At 37.7% G+C, this 24,880-nt stretch overlaps 2 protein-coding genes across 2 annotated transcripts in view; both read right to left on the bottom strand.

Annotated features, from left to right (window-relative positions):
- LPCAT2 (lysophosphatidylcholine acyltransferase 2) overlaps nt 1–24,880 on the bottom strand; it is a 64,985-nt gene that overhangs the window by 15,296 nt on the left and 24,809 nt on the right. The window contains exons 9-11 of the mRNA XM_043898501.1: nt 22,919–23,001; nt 19,546–19,671; nt 17,531–17,684 (exon numbers count right to left, since the gene is read on the bottom strand). Coding sequence (XP_043754436.1) covers nt 17,531–17,684; nt 19,546–19,671; nt 22,919–23,001 — 363 coding nt within the window. The remainder of the gene's footprint in view (nt 1–17,530; nt 17,685–19,545; nt 19,672–22,918; nt 23,002–24,880) is intronic.
- CAPNS2 (calpain small subunit 2) lies at nt 2,826–3,844 on the bottom strand. Its single transcript, XM_043898502.1, has one exon. The coding sequence runs from the start codon at nt 3,749–3,751 to the stop codon at nt 3,011–3,013; it is 741 nt and encodes a 246-aa protein (XP_043754437.1). The 5' UTR covers nt 3,752–3,844; the 3' UTR covers nt 2,826–3,010.

Below are 24,880 nucleotides of genomic sequence, written 5' to 3'. Positions count from 1 at the left end.
ATGTAGGAAAGGCAAATTTTAAAAAAGTATTAGGTAAGCTCTCCCTTTTATATTGAAAATCTGCCTTTAAAACATCAACTGAAAAAAAAAAAACCCAAAACATTGAACGGAAGCTAAGACATCCAATCACTTCTTAAGCTATTGGTTTGACACAATGCCAAAGGTTGGGTTACTTGGAAAAATCCAGACTTTGGACTAAATTTTCTGAGGTCAACTCTAGTGCCTTGGGTTATCTATACAAGTTTTATACAAACTCATAAGAGAATAAAAGAGAAACTTAAGTAATTTCAGAATGTTTTCTCCTGGCATGCAGGAAGAGAATCATAAAAGTAGTAATCCTTTAACATGAAGAGGAAGAGAAATAGTACCACTCCTAGTGTGAGATAATTGTCTTAACTTTCATAAAACATTTAGAATGAAGTGAGGGGAGAAAAGTGGGCCTGCATTTTCTTTTCCCCAACCATCACGTGGAAAGGTTAAATTATAAACTTAATATTCTTAGACCTTAAAAGGCATCTTGGCAGCTCTCCCCTTTCCTGGCTACATTACTACATCCACGCCTAACATATTAGTGGCTTTATTCTAAAATAGGGATCCTGATATTAATGTGTGGTTGCTGGCAGCAGCCTCACTCTTATATAACCACACCTGCTTTAAGTAGCTCCCTAGACCAAGCTAAAATTACAACTCTCTTGAGGAAAGTGGATGAGATCTCTGTGCTTGGCTCAACTCAGAATCACATATATGTGGTATTTAATAAATATTATATGATGGTGATGATGGTGTACACAGAGGCCAAATGCCAACCTCTTTCAATTTCACTGGGGATTTCTAACAGGCAGCTGAGTCTGTTAATAGGCCACTTAAATCATTTTAAGAGTTACAACTTTCCTCTAAATGAGTCAGAAAGGATTTATCTTCGAATTTAGGATGATCTGCCCAAGTAGACTAGGAGAGAGGGAATGAATTAAAAACCAGCAAAACAGGAGGGGTAGAAACCAATTATAAGCAGGCAGATGAACAGAGCACTTGCAAATGAGCCCTCTCTAGCTGAGTCCACAGGCCAGGGAATTCCAGATTCTGGTTTGCCCTGCTATCAACACCTGAATCAAAATGAAGAAAGCCAGGGACTTCCCTGGTGGTCCAGAGTTAAGCCTCCGTGCTCCCAATGCAGGGTGCTCGGGTTCCATCCCTGCTCAGAGAACTAGACACAGGCTTCAGCTAAAGATCCCTCATGTTGCAATGAAGATCCTGTATGCCACAACTAAGACCCGGCATAGCCAAATAAATACTGAAAAAAGAAAAAGCCAAACCAATGGGCGTTCAGGAAGGCACAACTACCTCTGCTTTTTGGGTGGCAGTTTCTCCATATTCTTTTTTTTTTTTTTTTAATTTTTTATTAGTTGGAGGCTAATTACTTCACAACATTTCAGTGGGTTTTGTCATACATTGATATGAATCAGCCATAGATTTACACGTATTCCCCATCCCGATCCCCCCTCCCACCTCCCTCTCCACCCGATTCCTCTGGGTCTTCCCAGTGCACCAGGCCCGAGCACTTGTCTCATGCATCCCACCTGGGCTGGGGATCTGTTTCACCATAGATAGTATACATGCTGTTCTTTTGAAATATCCCACCCTCACATTCTCTCACATAGTTCAATAGTCTGTTCTGTATTTCTGTGTCTCTTTTTCTGTTTTGCATATAGGGTTGTCGTTACCATCTTTCTAAATCTTCATTCTTTTGGACACTGGTAACACTGACTGCTATGGGGCCAGTTTTCAGCTGAGGCTGATACGAAAAATACAGTAAAACAGCCTACACTTAAGGCACTGTCAGACAACCTTGGTTGCTCATCAGAATCACTTAAAGCTGGGGAGCTTTAAAAATACTCATCTTTGAGCCCCACCTCCAAAGATTTTTCTTTAACTTGTGTGGAGTGGGACTCAGCTATCACTATTCTTGAAGAGCTCTCCCAGTGATTCTAAGTTGCAGTCAGGGCTGAGAAACACTGCAATAAAGACTCAGCAACATTTATATATATATAATGATTTATATATGTGTACATTTATGTACACATATGATTTATGTACATGTTCTTTTTTTTCTCTTTGTTCACTTTTTTCCCTGTCTACAGTTTTCAAACAAATGAAAGAATATTCCTTGCTAGGAGGCAGAGCAAGACATGACAAGAGCTGGCTAACAGCAGCTGGGCATGCCTGATTTTGTGTGTGAAGTACATGTAAGAGGGATCATTTTGATTCATTAAGGCAATCAGTGACATTTCAACTATGAGCACACCCTTTCATTCCCCAACACTCTCATCCTCTATAAATATATCAAAACAAAACTTTTACATGTTTATTTTACTGAAAAAATAATACTAAAGAATTCTAGATTTTAGATAGCTGCTCCACCACTAAAAAAAAATACTACCTTATATAAAACTGCTTAATTTCACATTTCTGAGCCTGTTTCTGTACAGTTAAATATGTTTCCAGGAAAGCATATTTTTAACGTAATGGGAAGACCAGACATGAATTAAGAGAAAAACAGATTTTGAAATTCCCACCTCCTCACCTTTTTGAAGGAAAAATATACATCTCTTGAGAGCTTTCTTGATTTACCCCAGGATTTTTTTCCAAATCTCATTCTTAACAGTAACAACAACAAATTCCCTGATCTTTGGAATTAATTCACCAAACAAGGAATGACCTCTTAAAATGTACTCCATGAGAGCCTGCCCTGCATGCCTTCCCATCACATATATAGGTCCATATAAATTCTGAATCTCAAAAAGCCAACATACAAACCACTCAGAACATTTTTCATGAAAAATCTGTTTTAATTAAGCAATAAAGGGCAACGCAAGTTCAGAAATAGGTCCAGTTGTGAAAGAACTCGGCAGGAAATGACAGCTCCAGATGGGGTATCTGCAACCATGCAGAGAGAATGGCTAGGCTTCTAGCAGTCCTGTCCTCCAGGGAGGGTCCTGACGTCATGCCCACTTCAGGAATACATGGTCAGCTGCAGCCACTCTTGGATAGAAACCTGAATCAGGCCATCTGCATCTCTATCCAGAGATTTGAAGGCACGGAACATGGCATCCAGGCGAACCAGGCAGCTGATGAAGTTGTTAAAGTCCATACTTCCATCCTCCTCGGCGTATCGGCGGACAATCATTTGGTAAAGTTGCTCATTTAGCTGGAAGCCTGCTGCCTGCAGAGCCCCACGAAGCTGAGAACTTACCAGAAACCCAGATTGGTCCCTGTCATACTGCTTGTACACACACTGCCATTTCTTGATGTTGTTCCAGAGATACTTAAATTCTTCAAAGCCCAGCTTCCCAGTCGTGTCACTGTCCATGACGGATACAATGCTCCGGCAGGTGTCAAGACTAAAGCCGTCAGACTTCAGATCCTTGTGCTTAGAAAGGACTTTGTTGATAATATTCATTAGGTCAGTAGCACCCACCTGCATGTCTGGTCCAGCCAGCTGAACAAACTGTTGCCGAAAACGCCTAACTTCCTCACTTTCATTGGCCTCCACATTGGTGAAATGTTGCTGAGTGGGTGGTGGTTCTGGGGTATACTGAGCAGCCGCAGCTTCACTGATAAAATTCACAATTCCTCCAACTATTCCTCCAATATTCCCTCCTCCTCTTCTCTGATCGCCTCCTCCAAGAAGGCCTCCAAGGGCTTGTCCAAGACCTTGATTTGCTCCTTCCAATAGAGCCTTTGCAAGAAACATGCTTTTGTTTTACCCAGCAAAGGTAAAAGCTGCTGAAATCTTGGAGGTGGTATGAGAGATGAAATGGAGTCTAAGTAGCTTACATGTGGAAGAACTGGCTTTTCTGTACCTGCCTGCACTGTACCACACCCTGGGGTGTGATGCTTCACCTCCTACTGAAGTTGCCTGAATTCCACTAGGTCCTAGCACCTGCCATTTTTCAGAGGGCCTCAATAAAATATTCCTAAGTTACAGTATATCTGAAAAACTAGAAGAAATCATATTTTAAGTATAATATATTAAACTACAGATTTTTATATGCTGTTAATTATTCTTAGTTGGATTTTCCTAGCAGAAGAAAGTAAATGACCTAAGGATATCAAGAATTTCTTCTCTAAGGAATACTTATTGCTAGGGCACAACTGAAGAATTCTTGGGCATTAGAAAAATATTTATCTAATTCTCTTCCTTCAGCAGATTTGCAATACCTAATGTTCTTAAGAAAAACTTGGGAGATTTTTAAAATGCAGGGTCCCTAGATCCCACGCTCTGAGATTCTGATTCTGCGCGGTTTGGTGTTGCATTCATGATCTACATTTCTGGAATCTTTTGGAAGTGTAACATTCACACAGAAAACTGTAAAAATCACAAATGTATAGCTCAAAGAATTTCACAGACTGCAAATAGCCCATCTTATAATACCCAGATCAAAAAATAGAATGTAAGCAGGACCCCTGAAGCTTCTTCATGTCTCTTTCTAGGTACTCTTCTCTTCCAAGGATAACCATTATTCTGACCTCTAACACCACAGATTCAATTTTGTACTTTAAATAAATGGAATCATACAGCATATACTTTTTTTGGTATCTTGTTTTTAAATTTTAAAAAATTGTGGTAAAATACATATAACATAAAATTTACCATCTTTACAATTTTTAAGTACACAGTTCAGAGGCATTAAGTACATTCACACTGTTGCACAACCATCATCACCATCCAACTCCAGAAATTTTTTTCATCTTGCAAAATAAACTCTGTCCCCATTAAATATTTCCTTCTCCCCCTAGGCCCTGGCAAGCACCATTCTACTTCATGTTTGTATGAATTTGACTGTTTTAGGTATCTCATGTAAGTGGAACCATACAGTATCTGTCCTTTTGTGTCTGGCTAATTTCACTTAGCATAATGTCTTCTAGGTTCATCCAGGTTGTAGCATGTGTCAGAATTTATTTCCTTTTTAAAGCTAAATAATATTCTGTTGTATGGATATAACACTTTGTTTATCCATTCTTCCACAGATGGATGCTTGGGCTGCTTCCATCTTTGGGCTTTTGTGAATAATGCTGCTATGAACATAGGTGTACAAATATTTCTTCAAGTTGTTACTTTCAAATCTTTTGGATATATACCCAGAAGCAGAATTGCTGGATCAAATGGTAAATCTGTTTTTAATTTTTTGAAGGACCATCATATTATTTTCCACAGTGGCTATACTATTTTACATTCTTACCAACAATGTACAAGGGTTCCAATTTTTCCTCAGACTTTTTTTTTTATCATAGCCATCCTGATGGATATGAGATGATATGTTACTGAAGCTTTAATTTTCATTTCCCTAATGATTAGTGATGTTGAGCATCTTTTCATATACCTGTTGGTCACTTGTATGCCTTCTTTGGAGAAAATGTCTATTCAAGTCCTTTGCCTATTCTTTGATAGGGTTATCTGCTTTCTTGTTGCTATTTTATAGTTCCTTCTACATTCTGGATATTAACTCCTTATCAGTTACATGATTTGCAAATATCTTCTTCCATTCCATGAGCTGTCTTTCCACTCTGTTGATAGTGTCCTTCAATGCATAGAAGTTTTTAACTTTTATGTAGTCCAATTTATCTAATTTTTCTTTTATTGCTCATGTTTTTGGTGTCATATCCAGAAAATCAACAAGGAATCCAGTGTCACAAAGCTTTTCCTCTATGTTTCTGTCTAAGGCAAAACATAATAGTTTTAGCTCTTATGTTTAGGTCTTTGATCCATTTTGAGTTAATTTTTATATATGACATAGGGTAAGAGTCCACTTCATTCCTTTGCATGGGGTTATCTTGGCACCATTTGTTGAAAAAATTATTCTTTCCCCATTGAATGGGCTTGGCACCCTTGTTGAAAATCATTTGTATACACACATATGAGTTTATTTCTGGGCTTTCTATGTTATTCCATTGGCTTATATATCTATGTTGATGCCAGTACGACACTATTTGGATTACTATAGCTTTGTAGTAAGTTCTGAAATCAGGAAGTGTAAGACTTTCAACTTTGCTCTTTTGCAAGGCTATTTTGGCAGTTCAGGCTCCCTTGAGATTCCATATGAATTTTAGGATGGATTTCCCTACTTCCATTAAAAAATGTTGTTGAAACTTTGATAGGGATTGCACTGGTTATGTAGACCACTTTGTGTAATACTTACATCTTAATATTGTCTTCTAATATATGAACACTGATGTCTTATCACTTATTCATGTCTTCTTTAATTTCTTTCCACAACACTTTGTAGTTTTCAGTGTAGAAGCCTTCCACCTTCTTGGTTAAATTTATTCCTAAGTATTTTATTCCTTTTAATGCTTTCTTACTTTCCTTTTCAGATTGTTTATTGTTAGTTTACAGAAACACACCTAAGTTTTGTGAGTTGATTTGTATCCTGCAACTTTGTTGAATTAGTTTATTAGTTCTTAACAGTTATGTGTGTTTGTGTTGTCTGCAGGGTTTTTTACATATAAGATCATGTATTTTGTGAGCAGAGATGATTCTACTTCTTCCTTTCCAACTCACATTCCTTTCACTTCTTTTCTTGCCCAACTGTTTTGGCAATGACTTCCAGTACTATTTTGTATAGATGCAACAAAAAGCAGGCAACTTTTCATGCTCTTAATCTCAGAGAAAAAGTTTTTAGGCTCTTACCATTGAGTCTGATGTTGGCTGTGGGCTTTTCATACATGATTTTTATATGTTGAGGTACTTTACTTTTATTCCTAGTTTGCCAAGTGTTTTTATCTGAAAGAGTACTGACTTTTGTCAAATGCTTTTTCTGTATCAGTTGAGATAACCATGTTTTCCCCCTTCATTCTGTTAATGTAGTTTATTACATTGACTGATTTTTCCATGTTGAACCACCCTTGCATTCAAGGAATAAATCCCACTTAGTCATGATGTAAAATCCTCTTAATGTGCTGTTGAATTTTATTTGCTGATAATTTGTTCAGGATTTTTGAATCAGTATTCATATGAACATTGGTCTTTAGTTTTCTTTTCATATACTGCTGACTCTTGAACAAAATGGGTTTAACTATGTAGGTTCATTTCTACTAGGATTTTTTTCAACATGTATGTACTACAATACTACACCATCTGAGGTTGGTTGAAACTGTGGATGCAGAACCATGGATATGTAGGGCTGATTTTAAAGTTATATGCAGATTTTTGACTGCACAAGGGGTTGGTTCCCCAACCTCTGCATTGTTCAAGGGTCAACACTAGTATCTTTTTCTGACCTTGGTCTCAAGATAATGTTGGCCTCACAGAATGAGTTAGGAAGTATTCCTTCCTCCTCAATTTTTAGAAAGAATTTGAGGAAGACTGATACTTAATTCTTCTTTAAACATTTGGTGGAATTCACAAGCGAAGCCATCTAGTCCTGGGATTTTCTTTGTTGAGAGGTTTCTTAAAAATTACTCATTCAACCTTCTTACTAGTTATAGGTCTGTTCAGATTTTTTATTTCTTTATGATTCAGTCTTGGTAGGTTGTACATTTCTAGGAATTTGTCCACTGTATCTAGGTTATCTAATTTGTTGGCATAGAGTTGCTCATAGTACTCTTTTCTAATACCTTTTGTTTCTATGAAGTTGGTAGTATCGTCCTCTCTTTTCTGATTTTGTGTGTCTGGCTTTTTTGCTCAAGATTACATTTGTGAGATTTGATTTTATGTTTTTAATACATATCTTCAAAAGTCAGTCTATGACAGGTAGTCCCAGACAATACCTTGAGAAACCTCAGCCTTGATACTAGGTAGAGTCAGGGTACAAGTCCTCCAGAAGTCTCTGGAAATTCTATTTGTAAACTCAGGGAACAGTAACCAGGACATAACTTAATCATTATATCTCTCAGCATTTTGGACCTTAATTTCAATCTGCAAAATGATAATAATAGTATCTCCCTGTCAAATTTATAATGATTCAATTTCATTTATCATGCTTCAGGACTTAGACTCAATATTTAAGAGAGAAAGATGAATGCATCAGGGTCACTGTGCTCAAAGGTAAGAAGACCCACAGAAAACTAGGTGTTGTAATTATAACCTGAAGTCTATTTCATATCTATACCATTAATACTAAACTATTACATTTGTATATAATATTTGCATATAATATTCTTTGGTATCTAGGTCTCATAAAATTCCTCTGAAAGACACAGAACATTTAAGATAAGGAAAGGAAAACTCAAGAGATGTTAAGCTACTTTGAAAAGGTCATACAGCTAATATATTATCTAAACAGTGGATTATCAAACCACTATGAGTCCCCAAAAGAGGAGCAATAAGTTCTGTGGAGGCAAAGGATAGGAGAACATTTACCTATAGAAAAGATAATGTGTAGGCCTAACTATAGGCTAGGTCAGAGTTCTCCAAATAGACAAGGGATATACATGAAGGGGCGGTATTGTGAAAAGATAGAGGAACTAAAGGATGTGTGGAATTCAATAGATGGTGAATAGTTCAACATGATGAGTTTATTGTTGGAAATGATGGGAGATAAAGGCTCAATAGGATAGAATGAAATTGGAGAGGACTTTGAACAGCCATTTGACAGAGTCTATCTCACAGGCTACTGTGGAAACTCCTAAGCTTCAAGTATGAAGTCAAACATGAATATATCATATTTTTGGTTACTCATTCACCTGTTAGTAGATATTTAGGTTTTATTACTTTGGAACTATTATGTATAGTGTTGCTAACAGCAATCATGTGTCACTGTTAACTTTTTAAGTTCAGTAACTGAATAACTTTTTAAGTGCAAATAGGAAATTAAATGAAAATTACTTCATAAACTGTACAATTCTTGAATTAAATAATGATTATTCTATCTATGACTAGGGAGAGAACAGTAGCTGGGAGACCCTGCTCTGTATAGGATGGGAGCAAGGTCTCCTTCTGCCACACCTAGTGTTTTGTATAAAATTCTCTGCCAACTAGTTTTATGGCACTAGGACTCCAATAACTGGTCTCAGGGGCACCATGAAATGGTCTCTGTAAATATCAAAGGCGAAATGTCTTCCTTTACCACATTGAGGAAGCACCACAAAAGGACTTCTTCCCTTTAGGGGATTACAAGGGGCCATCTGGTCTCAGACGGATTTAAATCCATTCATATAAGCTTTTCTCTGAGGAAATTACATGGGCTTTCTTTTTATAATATTGCAAAATTAACTTGACAGCATCCATTGCCATATAAAATGTGCCTCCTTATGCCCATCTGAAGTGTTTTCTGCTGAAGTTTAAATCCAATTCTTCTCATTTATTTTCTGTGAAGATGGAGAGCATTTGGCTAACAGTTTCTCATAAGCCATCATGGAATAAAAGATTGTTATTAGATTAACAAGCCTTTTCTTCTCTGGACTATTTAATCCCTTACGGCTATTTATTAGACCATTAATAGGAACTTTGGTTGCTGTCTGGGCGAACTCTACTGTCCAGATCTGGAGAGAAAGAGTAGGGGAAGAGGCCACATTCAACGGAAAATTTAACCTCAGTTTGATGGGGGGGGAGTTATTGAACTTAAAAAGTCAATAGTGATACTCAAATGCTATTAGCAACACTATTCATGATAGTTCCAAAGTAGCAACAACCTAAATATCCATTAACAGGTGAATGAATAAACAAAAATATGATATATTTATATAATAAAGAACTATTTGGCAATAAAAAGGGATGAAATTACTGATACATGCAACGACACAGATGGACCTCAAAAACTGCCAGACACGAGACTGTATATTGTAGGATTCCATTCATTGAAATGTCCAGAAGAGGCAAATCTATACAGACAGAAAATCTCTAGTCTTGATTCTAGACCAAGTCTATAATAACACACGGGGACTTACAACTCTACAGTGGTTGCCTAGGGATAGGAGATAAGTAGGTGACAGGAATGAACAGTTAATGAAACAAGGAATAACAATGGGGTGATAGAAAAACTCTAAAACTGATTTATGGAAAACAATAAAAAAATCATAGAACTGTATGCTTAAAATAGCTGAATGTAAAATATGCCTTAAGAAAGTTACTTTTAAAAAGTCCAGAGACAGTCTGTAGTAAAAAGACTACTGAACTAGGACTTCTGGTCCCAGTCCTGTGACTAACTAGCTGTGTAGCCTTGAGCATGCAACTTCCTCTCTTGAGCTGGAAGCTTTCTGCAAAATGAGGAAGATGGGCAATTTCACACTAACCACCCTTTCAGCTCTAGAATTCTGAGTCTAGATCTTCATGTGCTATCAAGTAGCAGCTTCATTCTTGTATTCTGTTTCCTTCTCATGCCTGAGTATTTTTATGCAATATATGAATTTAATTTCATCTTTTTCTTGGGTCTGATTCTACAACTTTTAAAGACATCCTTACTTACTCTTATTTTTGCTTTGATGTACTACTGTCTGGTTTTCAAAAGTATTTCGACAACCTATCAAGTATGTTGCTCCTCCAGACAGAATTCCAAGGTGGGGGGACTGCAGTGGGTAAAACACAGAAGGACACATGGCTCCCACTTTCAGTGAAGTCTCTCTGTCAAGTGGGGCTTTCACCTCACTGCAACATGATCTGAGCCAGACCTTCCTAATTTATTGATGAGAATGTCATGTTGCATGAAATCAAAAGCCTTTCTAGAGTCCATATAGATAATATATATTTCTTCTTTATCATCTTGGACTGTCATTCTGTCACAGGAGGAAATTAAATTGGTCTGACACAACTTGCTCTTTACAAAGCCCTATTCTTTACCTCCTTACTCTCTTTGAGGAGGCCAGCAACTGCTCACTTGCTCCAATAAAAAAGTTAAGCTTTAATCAATGCCCTCTCCTTCCTGTTTCCTCTAAGTGTCTCCTCAGTAGATTCACTTTGCAAAGCCAGAAAGAAAGCATATAATTCTCATGCTTGAAAGGATATTTCTAAATAAAATAGATAACTAATAAGAACTCTAAGGGATAACTAGGGAACTCTACTGGGTGCTCTGTGGTGACCTAAGTGGGGAAAAAATTCATAAAGGAGGGGACATATGCACACTGATTCACTTTGCTATACAGCAGAAACTAACACAACACTGTAAGGCAACTGTGTGTGTGTGTGTGTGTTCAGTGGGATTCAACTCTTTACGACCCCATGGACTGCAGCCCGCCAGGTTCCTCTGTCCATGGGATTTTCTAGGCAAGAATACTGGAGTGGGTTGCCATTTCCTCCCCTCCCAGCAACAATAATCCAATAAAAATTCTTAGTACAAAAAAAAAGGATATTTAGAACATTCAGGGAGGGAAAATTATGGGTTACTCAAATGTTACAGAAAACTCACATGAATGCTTTGGCCCACCCAATGTTATGATGGACTACACAAGGGGATTGAGTTAACCTGAGAACTGAAGAGGGAAATGGTTAGTCATATAGGACCACCCAACTTTCAGGATGACTTGTACAACTGTATAGAAATGTTCATCTAGTCCACTCAGAAAGTTATATCCTTCTTCTGTTAACTGTATCATATGAGCTTTAGAGTATATTTTGTATAACAAATTATATTAATTGAGATTGGAGTCAAGATGAGTTCTTTTCACATGAGTTATGAAATACTAAAGTACATATCAAACCTGAACTGGAAATTTAAAGGGTAGAAGAAAGGGGAACTAGGGGAGGGGTAAATTAGGAGCTTGAGATTAACAGATACATACTACTGTATGTAAAACAGATAAACAACAAAGTACTGCTATATAGCACAGAGAACTGTATTTAGTATCTTATAATAACTTATAATGGAAAAGAATCTGAAAAAGAATATGTAAATATAGCTGAATCACTTTGCTGTACACCAGAAACTGACACAACATTATAAATCAACTAATGCTTCAATTAAAAATTAAAGGACAGAAGACTTCACTCTTTGTTGCAGCTATTCATCTCTGGCATTGTGTAAGAAAGCAGACATGGACAGTATGGAAATAAATGAGCATGGTTGTGTCCCAATAAAGCTTTATTTATAAAACAAGCATCAGACTGGATCTCATCCATCAAATGTAGTTTACTGACTGTTACTTTCTATATTTCCTAAACAGATGAAATTAAAATATGCTGGTAAATTTTAAGGACTGGATTGAAGGACTGCAGTCAGGGCTCATGGTGACCACTGTTCCACGTCTGATTTAAAGGAGGTCACTCTGAATCTTTATTCTCGCCGTACCTGTCTACTTCTTATTGACATCCTCCCCATTTCTAATTAGTGGTACATCATTCATCTACAAAGATGACAGAAACTAATCACTCAGCTATAGCCTGGCGCAAGTTCAGTCTTTTTACCAAAACCATTATGCACACAAGAGACCACAGGCTAAGAAAATTTAGATATTTCCATTTTGTAAAAAAACGTGAAAAGTATCATGATTTTTCCCATTTCTGCCTTCTAACCAGTACTTAATTCTTCTGGCTTTACTATGTACTTTGTTTAAATATTACACAGGAAAGATGTGTGTGTACTTTAGTACTTTGACAATCCAGCACTTTTGACTATTATAAATTTTCTGGAGATCTTTTAGGACTATTTCTCATTGTGTGGAATCAATGTGTTTCTTTATCCCAAGTTCTTCCTGTATGCCCTGTTCTTGACATTAGTTCAAGTGTTAAATCATGAGCCAACAATAACAAGCATCCTTGCTTGCCCTTCCCTGTTAGAGAAGGTAGGGTGCTGTATTATAAGATTTCCATGCTGAGAGTTAGTAAAGGGTACTTAAGAGGCTTAAGTGACTGGAAATAAACAGAAAAATCTTTTTAAGTGGGGTGGATTAGCTATTTTACTCAGTTGTGCAAGTTGTGCTGAAAGTTTAGGACCAAATGTCCCACAGAGTCAAAAACATTTACTATCTGGCTCTTTGCTGAAAAAGTCTGCTAACCGTTGAAATATAGGTTTGCCACCTGTGAACACAAGAGATGTGGGCTTGATCCCTGGGTCGGGAAGATCCCCTGGAGTAGAAAATGACAACCTGCTCCAGAATTCTTGCCTGGAAAAATTCTAAGGACAGTGGAGCCTGGAGGGCTACAGTCCATGTGGTTGCAAAGAACTGGGCATGACTGAGCACACATGTACATGTGCATGGTGATGTGTGCCACATGGAGCATTACACTGAATGTATCATGAGATGTAGCCTAGACGAGATGTGACTTGTCCCTAGTAAGAGGGAGATAACATGGTATATTGTCAAACTAGCAACAAAGAGACAACATGTTTCCTAAAGTCCATTTGAGGACTTTGTCTCATGGGTATATAAAATACTGCTGTCAGGGCAGCACAGGTTCAGCTCAAGGAAACAGCACTGAAGAATGAATGAAATAAAGTGATGCTGTGTGGACACTATTATAACCGTAAAAATGACAGTTTATAATCATTTCTGACTCAGCCAGTATTGTTTCTTAGTCCCATTTAAATCCCTTCGAGAGTGCTGGCAAAAAATCTGGTCTTGAAAACTGAATTATGAATATAAAAAATGTTGAGAAGCCACTCTTAACTTTTTAAAAACAATTTTAAACCATCGTCTCAGCTCTCAACTCTAACTCATCTGAAATTTTGACTAATCCAAATCACCCTCTGATCTAGAGAGTTCAGTGTACATTCAGGAAAATAAAGAAGGTGAATGAAACCTAACGAGCAAAAGGGTCTTTTTCCTTTTTTTGTCAAAGAGATGAGACTTCTCCTAAGGAAATTATCCCAAACTAAGACTTCCCTGGTGGCTCAGATGGTAAAGTGTCTGCCTGCAATGCAGGAGACCTGGGTTTGATCCCTGGGTTGGGAAGATTCCCTGGAGAAGGAAATGGCAACCCACTCCAGTACTCTTGCCTGGAAAATCCCATGGACAGAGGAGCCTGGTAGGCTACTGTCCATGGGGTCACAAAGAGTTGGACATGACTGAGTGACTTCACTTTACTTTCACTGAACCATGCCATGCTTTGGATCATGAATGCCACATTTCTGGTGAACCTTTAAATTATCTGCCATCACATATCTGACAATCTAAAAGAATGTGTGAGACTATCAGAAGGAACTGAATAGACAGAGTTTTTTTTTTTTTTTTTTAGGAACTAGACTGAGATGAAAACCGTTAAGAAGTTTCTTGCAGACTAGCCAGGGATGTATGTGGGAAAAAAGAGTAAGGGAACATGGAGAGATACTTAGGTCTCTCTACTTCCCCCAAATACCAACCACAACTGCACGAGACTTGGGAGAGATTGAGAGAAGTAAAGAAAAAAGGGGGAAAGGAGGATAAACTGGGAAAGGCACATGGGAGGAGCCCTCTGCCCTGCAAAAATTTATAGCTACTGAAAGAACAAGAGGAACACCCCACCCTCTCTCTTTCCCACCCTTCTTCCTCCCCCACCCCTCATAAACACTGAGTTTAGCAAGATAAGCTACTCAGACAGAAACAAACTATGACAATACTGAATTTCTTTGTCTTTCCTGTGGAACACACACATACACATTCCCCAGCTAAGTCTCTCAAAGAGAGCCTGGAAGTGGGGATGTACACAGGGTGTGGCAATGACTGCATAGTTCAGCTTCTCAAAACAAAGCAAATCTTCACAGGCTCAGACATGCAGGTATGTTAAAAACAAAAACAGAAAGAGAGAAAGAAGAGACAGAGAGAAAAGAAAGGAAAGAAGGAAAGGAAGGAGGAAAGAAAGGTCAAATGCATTCCTTGTTAATTCTCCAGATTATTTTCTCTACCTTCCAGGGTGTTGGAGATCAAATGTGTTTTAAAGACCAACTCATGGTCTATATCTAAAGCCAAGTCTACACACTACACAAAGAAGTGAAGAAAACTCACAGAAATAATTGCTACGTGAGCCGACTGAAGGAGTGCATGCAAAATTGTGATTGACCACACTGGCCACAAAGGCTCACCAGTCTCCAAACTGCTTGGAGTCAATTGTATTCTCTAGCTCAGAGTGAGTCACTCTGCTTACTAGGGCTTATTGTAATCCTTGGTTTACACTCTCTTCCCTACTCCCAAATCTTCCCATCCATCCCAGTGCTATAGAAACAATGAAGCCACTGGCAGGTATCATTAGTCATCAAAAGACAGAACTGTGTCAACACAATCCTGTTACTGCTGTTATGACACTTCAACACCTGAAAGGTGGGGCAACCTCTATAGAGATTATTTTTAATCTTGATTTAAAATCTTGATGAGCATAACATCTGCTGTGCTCTGAACTTCCTTGGTCCCTATTTCATGTCACTTTCCATTTCCTCACTTTCTGTCCTTATTTGTATGTCCCTGCCATATTCCTTCCTGTCACCAAGTTCATATTTCTAAAAACTTTAAGATTGCTTTTATTGTTCCCAGAGCCATACTGAAAGATGCTATATAAATCCCATAGAAACACAAGTAATGGTACAAGTGAAAAGATCCTTTCTTTTCCCAATTTGCATGGTTACATCTAGTAATTTATCTCTCCTTTTCCTTAAATCTTCATTACACTTTTTAGCAGCACCATTGCAGTGATACATGACCTTTTCTTGGACAAGGAAAGATTATTTGTATGCTGCAGCAAGCCCGGAAGGGAGGTTTGCACAATCCATACAGAAGAAGGTTGCTTATCTGCCTCATGTTAAAGAATAGTTCATCTAAGAGATCACAGAGTAAGTCATTAGAAACATTAATGAGCTCTGGGTAAGAAGGAAAAAAAGCTCTGTCCTGGTTTCTGTCATCAAGCTATAATTTCTTTGCAAAGTATCTTTTCCCAGTGGTAGACAGAGAACTGGGACTTCTGGTGCCAGCCAGGATGGAATGATCCCAGGGCAGCCTCTCTCTCCTCACTACAATCACAGACTCTCACTGAAATTCAAAAATCACTACTTTTGGGATCTTCCTGGCAGTCCAGTGATTAAGACTGCACACTTCCAATGCAGGGGGCATGGGTTCAATCCCTGGTCGGGGAATTTAAAGATCCCACATGCCTTGCGGCCAAAATAATAATAATAATGTAAAAAAAAGTTTTTAAAAAGACTTCCCTTTCCCCTACAGAAAGAGGAGGGGGGAAAAAGCAAGCACTATCTCTGGATAAAATACGGCAGCGGAAGGCAGTTGAAAAACAGCTAGTTAGGCAGTGCAATCATGGAGGCCTGAAGGCAAAAGATGAAATTATTAAATTGTTGAAAGGGAAGAACCCTATACAGAATTCTATATATGTACAACCAAAATATCCTTCAGGAATGAATGTAAAATAAAAAGATCACAATCCAAGTATTTACCCAATCCTAAGTGTTTACCCAAGTGAAAGGAAAATCTACATTCAACCAAAAACCTCTATGTGAACACTTTGAACAGTTATATTCATAATAGCCCAAAGCTGGAAACCAAATGTTCCTCAACTGGGGAATGGATACACCAAGTGTGGTACATCCACACAATAGAAATACCACTCAGCAATAAAATGAGACAAATTACTGATACAGGCAACAATATGGCTGGATCTCAGATGCATTATGCTGAATGAGAGAAGCCAGACCCAAAAGGATATACTAAATGATTCTATTTGTATGGCATCTGGAAAAGGTAAATCTAAAGGGATGGAGAGACTGCCAGCAGTTAAAGGTGAGGGAAGGGCCTGACTACAAAAGCATACCTACAGGGAATTTTTTCCCCAATTATTGTGTATCTTGGATGTGGTGGTGGTTACATGCTTCTGTGCATTTGTTAGAACTCACAAAACTATAATCATAAAGTGAGTTTTACTGTAAGTTTTACATATTAAAAAAACAAACTGAAAGAGAGAGAGAACTTGAAGTCTTGATGCATTTTTCCTAAGGAAACTTTTGACAATTCAGTTATCTAACTCCATGTACATACATATTCATAAGCAGAAAACTGAAACCCCCTATGAAGACAAACAGTCAAGCTTTAATTAAAAACTTAGTTATAAATAAATTAAAATCTATTTGGTCTTCAGATGTTTTGGGGAAAGTCCAGAAACCTTCAGAATAGAATAGCGCCACCAATATCATCAATGTATGATTTTGACATAAATTTTAAAATTCTTGCTAATTATATAAACCTTTTCAATTCTATACACAAATATGGTTATATGGTGACAATATTTATTTCTGACCTGGTGTTTAAAAGAAACAGAAACTATAGTTGTTTGGGGGGTGGGATGGAAAGGAGGCTCAAGAAGGAGGGCATATATGTATATGTACACCTGATTCACCACAAACTAACACAACATTTGTAAAGCAACTATACTTTAATAATAAAATAAAAATAAAAAATAGACACTCATAACTGTTGCCATACACATATTCACAATTATTATTCTATTACAATTATTATTATTACTAGTTCTACTATTAAGGGGAAAAAAATCAAAATCATGCAATTTAACTATGGGCTCAGTCTTGTTCTTTAACAGTGACCTAGCAAGTTTTTCTAATGCCTACCATACTGATTTATATTCTGCGGGGACTCATGAAATAAAAATGTTAAAGATTAAACTTTAACCTACCCTGTCAAAGAGTGCAAAAAGTTGTCTCAAGACATCTGAAACAGGCAACTTCAAATACTCTGCAAATTCTTCAATTCCGATTCTTCCTCCTTTTGAGGAACTTGCAATAGCGGCATACTCATCCAAATGCTTTCGAATCCCATCCCAATCCAATCTAAACAAAGAGTTATGAAGACACGTTATTAGCCCTTCACAATCCACATGGATGTTTTGTGAGCACTATTTTATTCATCTGTCTGATGGGAAAATATTTGAAGTGTTAATATCTGAAAAGGAGAATAAAATGAATATTTTAAAGCACATATTGAACATGATTACAGACTTCTAATTTTTTTTAAAGAGTATTAGCATAACTGTAATTATCCTAAGTATCTGAGAGAAAGAAAAGTAACTGGGAGGATGAGCAATGTGGTAGGATAATAAATGATTCGTGAGAAGAAAACAAGGACTCACATTTTAATCTAAATATTACTTAGTAAGTCAACAATACTTACTGAGTTGTTTTAAAAAAAGATATAATTCTTGTTTTCAAGGTGTTTTCCAGCCTTAATGGACTCACATTTCACAAAATGTTGTGATGGGAGATTCATTAGACTATGCACACTTCCTCCAATGTTAGTTATAAAAAAGTTTAAAACACTGGAAAATATACAGTGGCTTATATCATATCCTGTAGAATTAAACAGGTGACTTAACACATACTTCTACATCTAAGTTCATTGACTATCTAAATTTTTCAAATCTATAGGAATATTGTAAAAATATAATATCAAAACATTGTTATGTAGAAGATATAAATAGTATTTCCTACATCGATTATCAAAAACTATTTTTTTAATTTTACTTATTTATTTATTTTTGGCTGCACTGGGTCTTTGTTGCTATACTCAGACTTTCTCTAGTTGTGGTGAGGGCGGATGCCGTTCTTCGTTGCAGTGCCTGGGCTTCTCATTGTGGTGACTTCTCTTGTTGCAGAGCATGAGCTCTAAGGCACATGGGCTTCAGCAGCTGTGGCTCATGGGCTCCAGAGCTCAGGCTCAGTAGTTACTGCCCGTGGGCTAAGTTGCTCCTTGGCATGTGGGATCTTCCCAGACCAGGGATCAAACCTGTGTCCCCTGCACTGGCAGGCAGATTCTTAATCACTAGACCACCAGAGAAGCTCCCAAAATATTTGTTTTATTTTTGAACTTTAATACAGTAACTGGTTCTGCAGCTCCCTCCAAGGGAGGATGCCAAGGTCTACTGATGCGGCTGAAAACAATGAACTGTAATCAGAGAGGGATGTGGAAGCTACACCTTCATACCATGAACTTCAAAGGGAATGTTCTAAACAGTTTTAAACTAGATCATAAAATCACAAAGGAGTATTTTGCCTTAAAAAAAAAAAAATTATGTGTCCAGAAGGAGCAGGTTGATCTACGGAAGTATTTAAAATGTAATGATGGTCAGAGTTGCTACTCTACAAGTCAATTTCTATTTCACATGAGAAGTTCTGACCACCTCATGCCAGTACCATATAACTGTGCCATCCTTCTCTTTTTTTATATGGACCATTTTTAAAGTTTTCATTGAATTTTTAGAGTATTGTTTCTGTTTTATGTTTTGATTTTCTGGCTGTGAGGCATGTGGGATCTTCACACCCCAACCAGGGGTGCACTCCAACCCCTGCATTGGAAGGCAAAGCCTTCACCACTGGACAGCCAGGGAGGTCCCTATGCCATACTTCTCATAAGAAGGTGGCAGGACTGACTGACTACTCTGAGCCGTTTCTGAGTAGAGAGGTAGATTTGTACTGACCCATGTTTACTATCTCTTTTTCTCCCACTACTAACAAACATTTCTGAAGTAGCATTTCTTTAAACAAACAAAACTGTATAAATGAAATGGCTTTCCTAATAAATACCACATAGGTTCTAGAGCTGGGCCTTAATGAAACCAGAGAAAATAAACATACAGGATTTCAGATCTCTTTTGGACACCTTTAGGAAAGTGTGGTGATTTTAAAATACGCTTACTTCAATTTCCGGCTGATTTTGGTAAATTCCACCAACCCAGCTTCCATAGGCAGTGTCAACTGGCCAGCTGAAATCATCAATCTGCAGTCTTCGTAGGTGTGATCTGTTACTGGAATTTTCAGAGCTCTATAAAGTATTAAAAAGCAAACAAATTCAACTTTTTTAAAAAGGTGACGATGTTTCAGTAAGCTTGAACTGGTCAACAAACAGTAAATGGAGAAGTATTTACTACCTTTTGAACCAGTGACTTTGGCTTGTTATTGCCAAATACATATTTCTTTATTTCACAGATTTACTGTGGCCCAAGTCAATTTCCTTATGTCTATGTGCTTCTGCCAGCTCGCCATTTTTGTGTTTTGACCACAATGATAGTAGTAGTTGACTTCAGTCCATGGAAAGTAATGAGAAAATTTAAGTTCAAGGCTCTGGAGTCTTTTACCAGCTCTGGAACTTTTGTCACTTAACCTAAGCCTCACTGTTCTCATCTGCGCATAGGAATAGTCACTTCCTGCAGAGGGTTACTGCGGGCTTTCCTAGTGGCTCAGTGGTAAAGAATCCACCTACAATGCAGGAGATAGCTGGAGCCACGGGTTTGATCACTGGGTCAGGAAGATCCCCTGGAGCAGGAAATGGCAACCCAGTCAAGTATTCTTCCCTGGAGAATTCCAAGGACAGAGGAGCCTGGCAGGCTATAGTCTATGGAGTCACAAAAAAGTTGGACATGACTTAGCAACTAAACAGCACAAAGCAACCACAGGGTTATTTTAAGGACCAACTAAGAATGCCTATGGACATGCTATTTAAACAGATAAATGACACCTAGATATTATAAGTGAATAGTTTATACAAATCATTAGTCATATGCATTTTTTCATCTTTTAAGTTTGAAGATTGTCTTCTTGCTACCCAGCACTGTTCAAAAAATACTAAACAGAACTGATAATAAGATTGTATTTCTTCCAAACCTAAACACCCTCCATCCTCAAAGAGGTGCACAATTCCAATTACCTCCTTCCTGCTCAGAGATCTACTAACAGGGAACCAGACTTGGCAAAAATACATATTAACAAGAATTTTAAAAGACACCTATGTGACAAGAAGAATACCTGTGCAGTACATAAATTTCCTGCATATCCCTCCTGGCTAAAGTTTTATTCACACCTATTCAGTGACAATCATAAAATTGTCATCAGCTGTTATTTGATTTTGCTGAATCATGGCTAAGAACTTTAAATTTTCAATGAATGCAATATGAATAAACATGTTTTTCTTACCTGCAACTAAGCTGTTTTGATTAATAACTATTTGGTGTAAAAAATATGAAGAATTAAAAAACACTTCAGGAATTCTAACAGTGAACAGAACAAAACAGTCAAGAACTTTGGCTTTGGTAACATGAAGTATGAATCTGAATCCCAGTTAAGAGACTCTTCACTTCCCTGGTGGCTCAGTGGTAAAGAATCTGCCTGCCAGTGCAGGAGACCCAGGTTCAATCCCTGGGTGGGGAAGTTCCCCTGGAGAAGGAAATGGCAACCCCCTCCAGTATTCTTGCCTGGAAAATCCCATGGACAGAGGAGCCTGGCAGGCTACAGTCCATGGGGTCGCAGAAGAGTTGAACATGACTTAGCGACGGAGCATGCATGCCAGAGACTCTCACTACCCACCATGGTCTTGGACAAAACACTTTGCCCTCAGAGCCTCTGTTCCTCACCTGCCTCAGAGCTGCTGTGAAGATTATGTTAGATAATACAAGTAAATGGTCTAGCACAGTGTTTGGCAAATATTAATTGATGGTTGACCACCATGACTTACTTTGACTTGGCTCTTTACCATTTCAAATGCATTCAACAAATACTTTCCTACTTGACTCTCATAATAACCAAAACCATAAGAAAGGCCAAGCAAGGATTACACATGAGGAAAGGAGCCTTGGAGGGAACTTGTCCAAGCTTGTGCAACTAATTGAGGTCTTTCTTACTCTTTTTTTTTTTGGTCACCCCATGCAGCATATGGGATCTTAGTTCCCCAAACAGGAATCGAACCTGCACCACCTGTGCTGGAAGCATGGTGTCCTAACTACTGGACCACCAGGGAAATCTGCTCCCTTATTCTTTATCCAAGGCCCTTCTACCTCCACGCCTCCAAATCCAGGAAAAGGATGCTTAAACAAATCCTTCCTCTGTTTTTAGGCACACACAAAAAAATGTTTTTAGACATTTCAGGAAGTCAAAATATCTCATATAAATTATGTCATTTCCTCATACTTATCTTCCTTCCTAACTTTTGGACATAAGCTAGTATGAAAACACAAGGGTAGAGGGAAGAAAACAACATCAAAGGAAATTTTGTAGCTGCTCGAGAAACTAAGTAAATCAACTACATGTTGGGACATAGAGTAACAAAACTTTTTCAGCCAAAGACTTAGACATCTATTTTTTTGAAAATAAAGTTAGTTTCTTGTGAAGTATTAATATATATAATATATATAAACATACTGATATAATATATATAATCTTGTTTATAATGCCAAATTCAGATATGAAGCTAAATTCAGAGTTCTCATTGCATTTTCACTAAGAGAATAAATACAGCTGGCTTATTAGCTCCAAACCCACTGCTGGACATGACCAAGGGAGGTGGTGCTGGGGGAGAGTGTACACACCTGGAGGGCTCTGAGACTGCCTGGGTGGTGGGGACAATATTGGGTTGGCCAAAAAGTTCATTAGGGTTTTTGAGAAAAAACCAACTCAATATAATACACTCTTTCATTATAGGAGGAGAGGTAATTTATATAATCAGAAGAGCAATCAGTTAAAACTCCTTTACGTGCAGGAAAACACTTGGCTTATGTTTTGCAGTTTCTAAATCCTAAGTTTATAGCTATCCCCTTAGTGAGGGTGACTTTTCCCCTTTTTTAGGCATCTAGGGCAGTCCCTTGCAGACTTTTTCCTTTTTTGTGCTGTAATCATTTATGCCTTTGAAACACCTGGCCTCAGCAGCTACATGGAGGCTGAGAAGATAGAAGGTGGTCACGGCACAAACTGCTCAGACCATCCTTTGTCTGATGGTGACAGGCCAGGTTGGGGGAATCCATCCTTTGGAAGTCACTGGCTGGTTTCTTCTGGGTCATGTACCCTTCCTGCTCCCATTGTGGTAGAGGCATGTTTCCAGTAGTTTGGGGTTACATCTTGGGGAAAATATTTATAGATTGTCTTACTGACTACATTCCTGGGCACATTCTTTTTCCTTACCAAAATGAGTTGGGGAATGAGGCCCTCAAGAAGAAAAAAACAAAAACTTTAAACAATAGTAAATGTCATTTACCAATAATTTAAAAACTATTTACGGATTATAATCACATACAGATACTTACTCTGCCATTAAACTCCGGATTCTACCAGCAAAAAGGACAGGATCACTTCTTTCTTCATCACTTGGTACTTGAACAGGCATAAACTGAAAGGCAAATAAACCTTTCCATTACAATTGTGAGGCCTAAGACTTTAAATACTAAATAAATTAATTTATAAGCTGTCATTATATGAACTCCCCTGCCTTTCTAGCACACAGGTTACAAGATAGAATGTAAAGAACACTGTGTTTGGACTCAGGAGATGTTAATTCAAGCTCTGGGTCTTTCTGTATGTTAACTATTATGACCTTTAAATTTTCTTAACTGTCTCCTCAACTCTAAAAAGAGGGCTATGATCACCCACATCCCTGGCTGTGGTGAGGATGAAATGAGTCAATGTCTGGAATTCTGGAAGCCATAAAGCTGAAACTGCTCAGATCTTAGTCTCAAAGCTGCCTTTTCTCCCACCCAGCCTTTGTGTTTGAAAATGTTATTAGGAGTAGCACTTTGTTTCTTGCAGTTTATCTTCTCTATCTATTCCTGTATCAGTCATACTTTATCACTTGATCAAACTTTATGTTTTATCATTTCTTCTGCTTGTTTTTTAACCCTGTGTGGGCTTTCTATATTTTGTCTAACATCATGTTTCCCTTTATCATGTTAAATATTACTTTTTTTCTCCATGTGATATTCTGTGATACCTCATTGATACTGTCCTTGTTTTTGGTTATAGTTTTCTAACATCAACAAGGTTTTGGTACTGTATTTAAGTCATTTTACATTTTTTGAACACCTACTATGTACCAGGTAAGAAGAACAGGACCCTAACTCCTGCTCTAAAGAAGATACATATTTTAATAGCGTAGACTGACACAACACACACTTACTATCATTATCCCTAATGATAGGGCTTAAAAGCTTAATTAACTTACTTAAAGTTATATAGGTCACATGACCAGGATTCAGTCCAAGGCCTGTCTGTCATATTTTACAACTCTCCTGGAGTATGAGTATGAGTGACAGGAAATGATTAATTTGGTCAAGGGGCTGGGAAAAGCAATCAAAGAGGTTTTACAGAAAAGCTAACACTTGATCTTGACTTTTTGAGGATAAGCATGATCTTGTCAATAGTTACTGTTTATCAGTTATGAACCAGGCCCCATGCTAGGTGTTTAATATGTATCATTTTATTTCACTCATCCTTTCAATTCTAGTCATAAGGAATTGGGGTTCACAAAGATTAAATGAATTGCTCAAGATTTCATGGCTCATTTCCATTCAAAAAATACTGCTTAGGCACCTGGTATCTTTCAGGTACCGCACTAAGCCTTGAGAACACGACACAAAAGTTCTGCACTCAAGGAGGTCTTCATGTAGAGAGAGAAATGTATGATTCAGTGAGCTAAGTCCACCAATAAGAGTTACCATCCTCAAGCACCTACTGTGTGCTGGATAGTTTTTTTTTTAAAGAAATTAACTTCTATTGGAGTGTAGTTGCTTTATAATTGTGTTAGTTTCTACTGTACAGCAAAGCAAATCAGTTATAGGTATACCAACATCTCCTCTTTTTTGGATTTCCTTCCCATTGAGGGCACCACCAAGCACTGAGCAGAGTTCCCTGCTCTATACAGTAGGTTCTCACCTATTCTAAACATAGTATCAATAGTGTATATATCTCAATCCCAGTCTCCTAATTCATCCCACCCTATTTCCATTCCCCCCAACCCATACGTTTGTTCTGTGTCTGTGTCTCTATTTCTGTTTTGCAAATAAGATCGTCTATACCATTTTTCTAGATTCCACATATATGCAATAATATATGATATTTTTCTCTTTCTGACTTATTTCACTCTGTATGACAGTCTCTAGGTCCATCCACATCTCTACAAATGACTCAGTTTCATTCCTTTATATGGTTGAGTAATATTCCATTGTATATATGTACCACATCTTCTTTATCCATTCCTATATAAAGGGTTTTAT

The sequence above is a fragment of the Cervus elaphus genome, chromosome 4, assembly GCF_910594005.1.
Source record: "Cervus elaphus chromosome 4, mCerEla1.1, whole genome shotgun sequence".
In the NCBI taxonomy this organism is placed as follows: Eukaryota; Metazoa; Chordata; class Mammalia; order Artiodactyla; family Cervidae; genus Cervus; species Cervus elaphus.
This window is presented reverse-complemented; position numbering and strand designations above follow the sequence as displayed.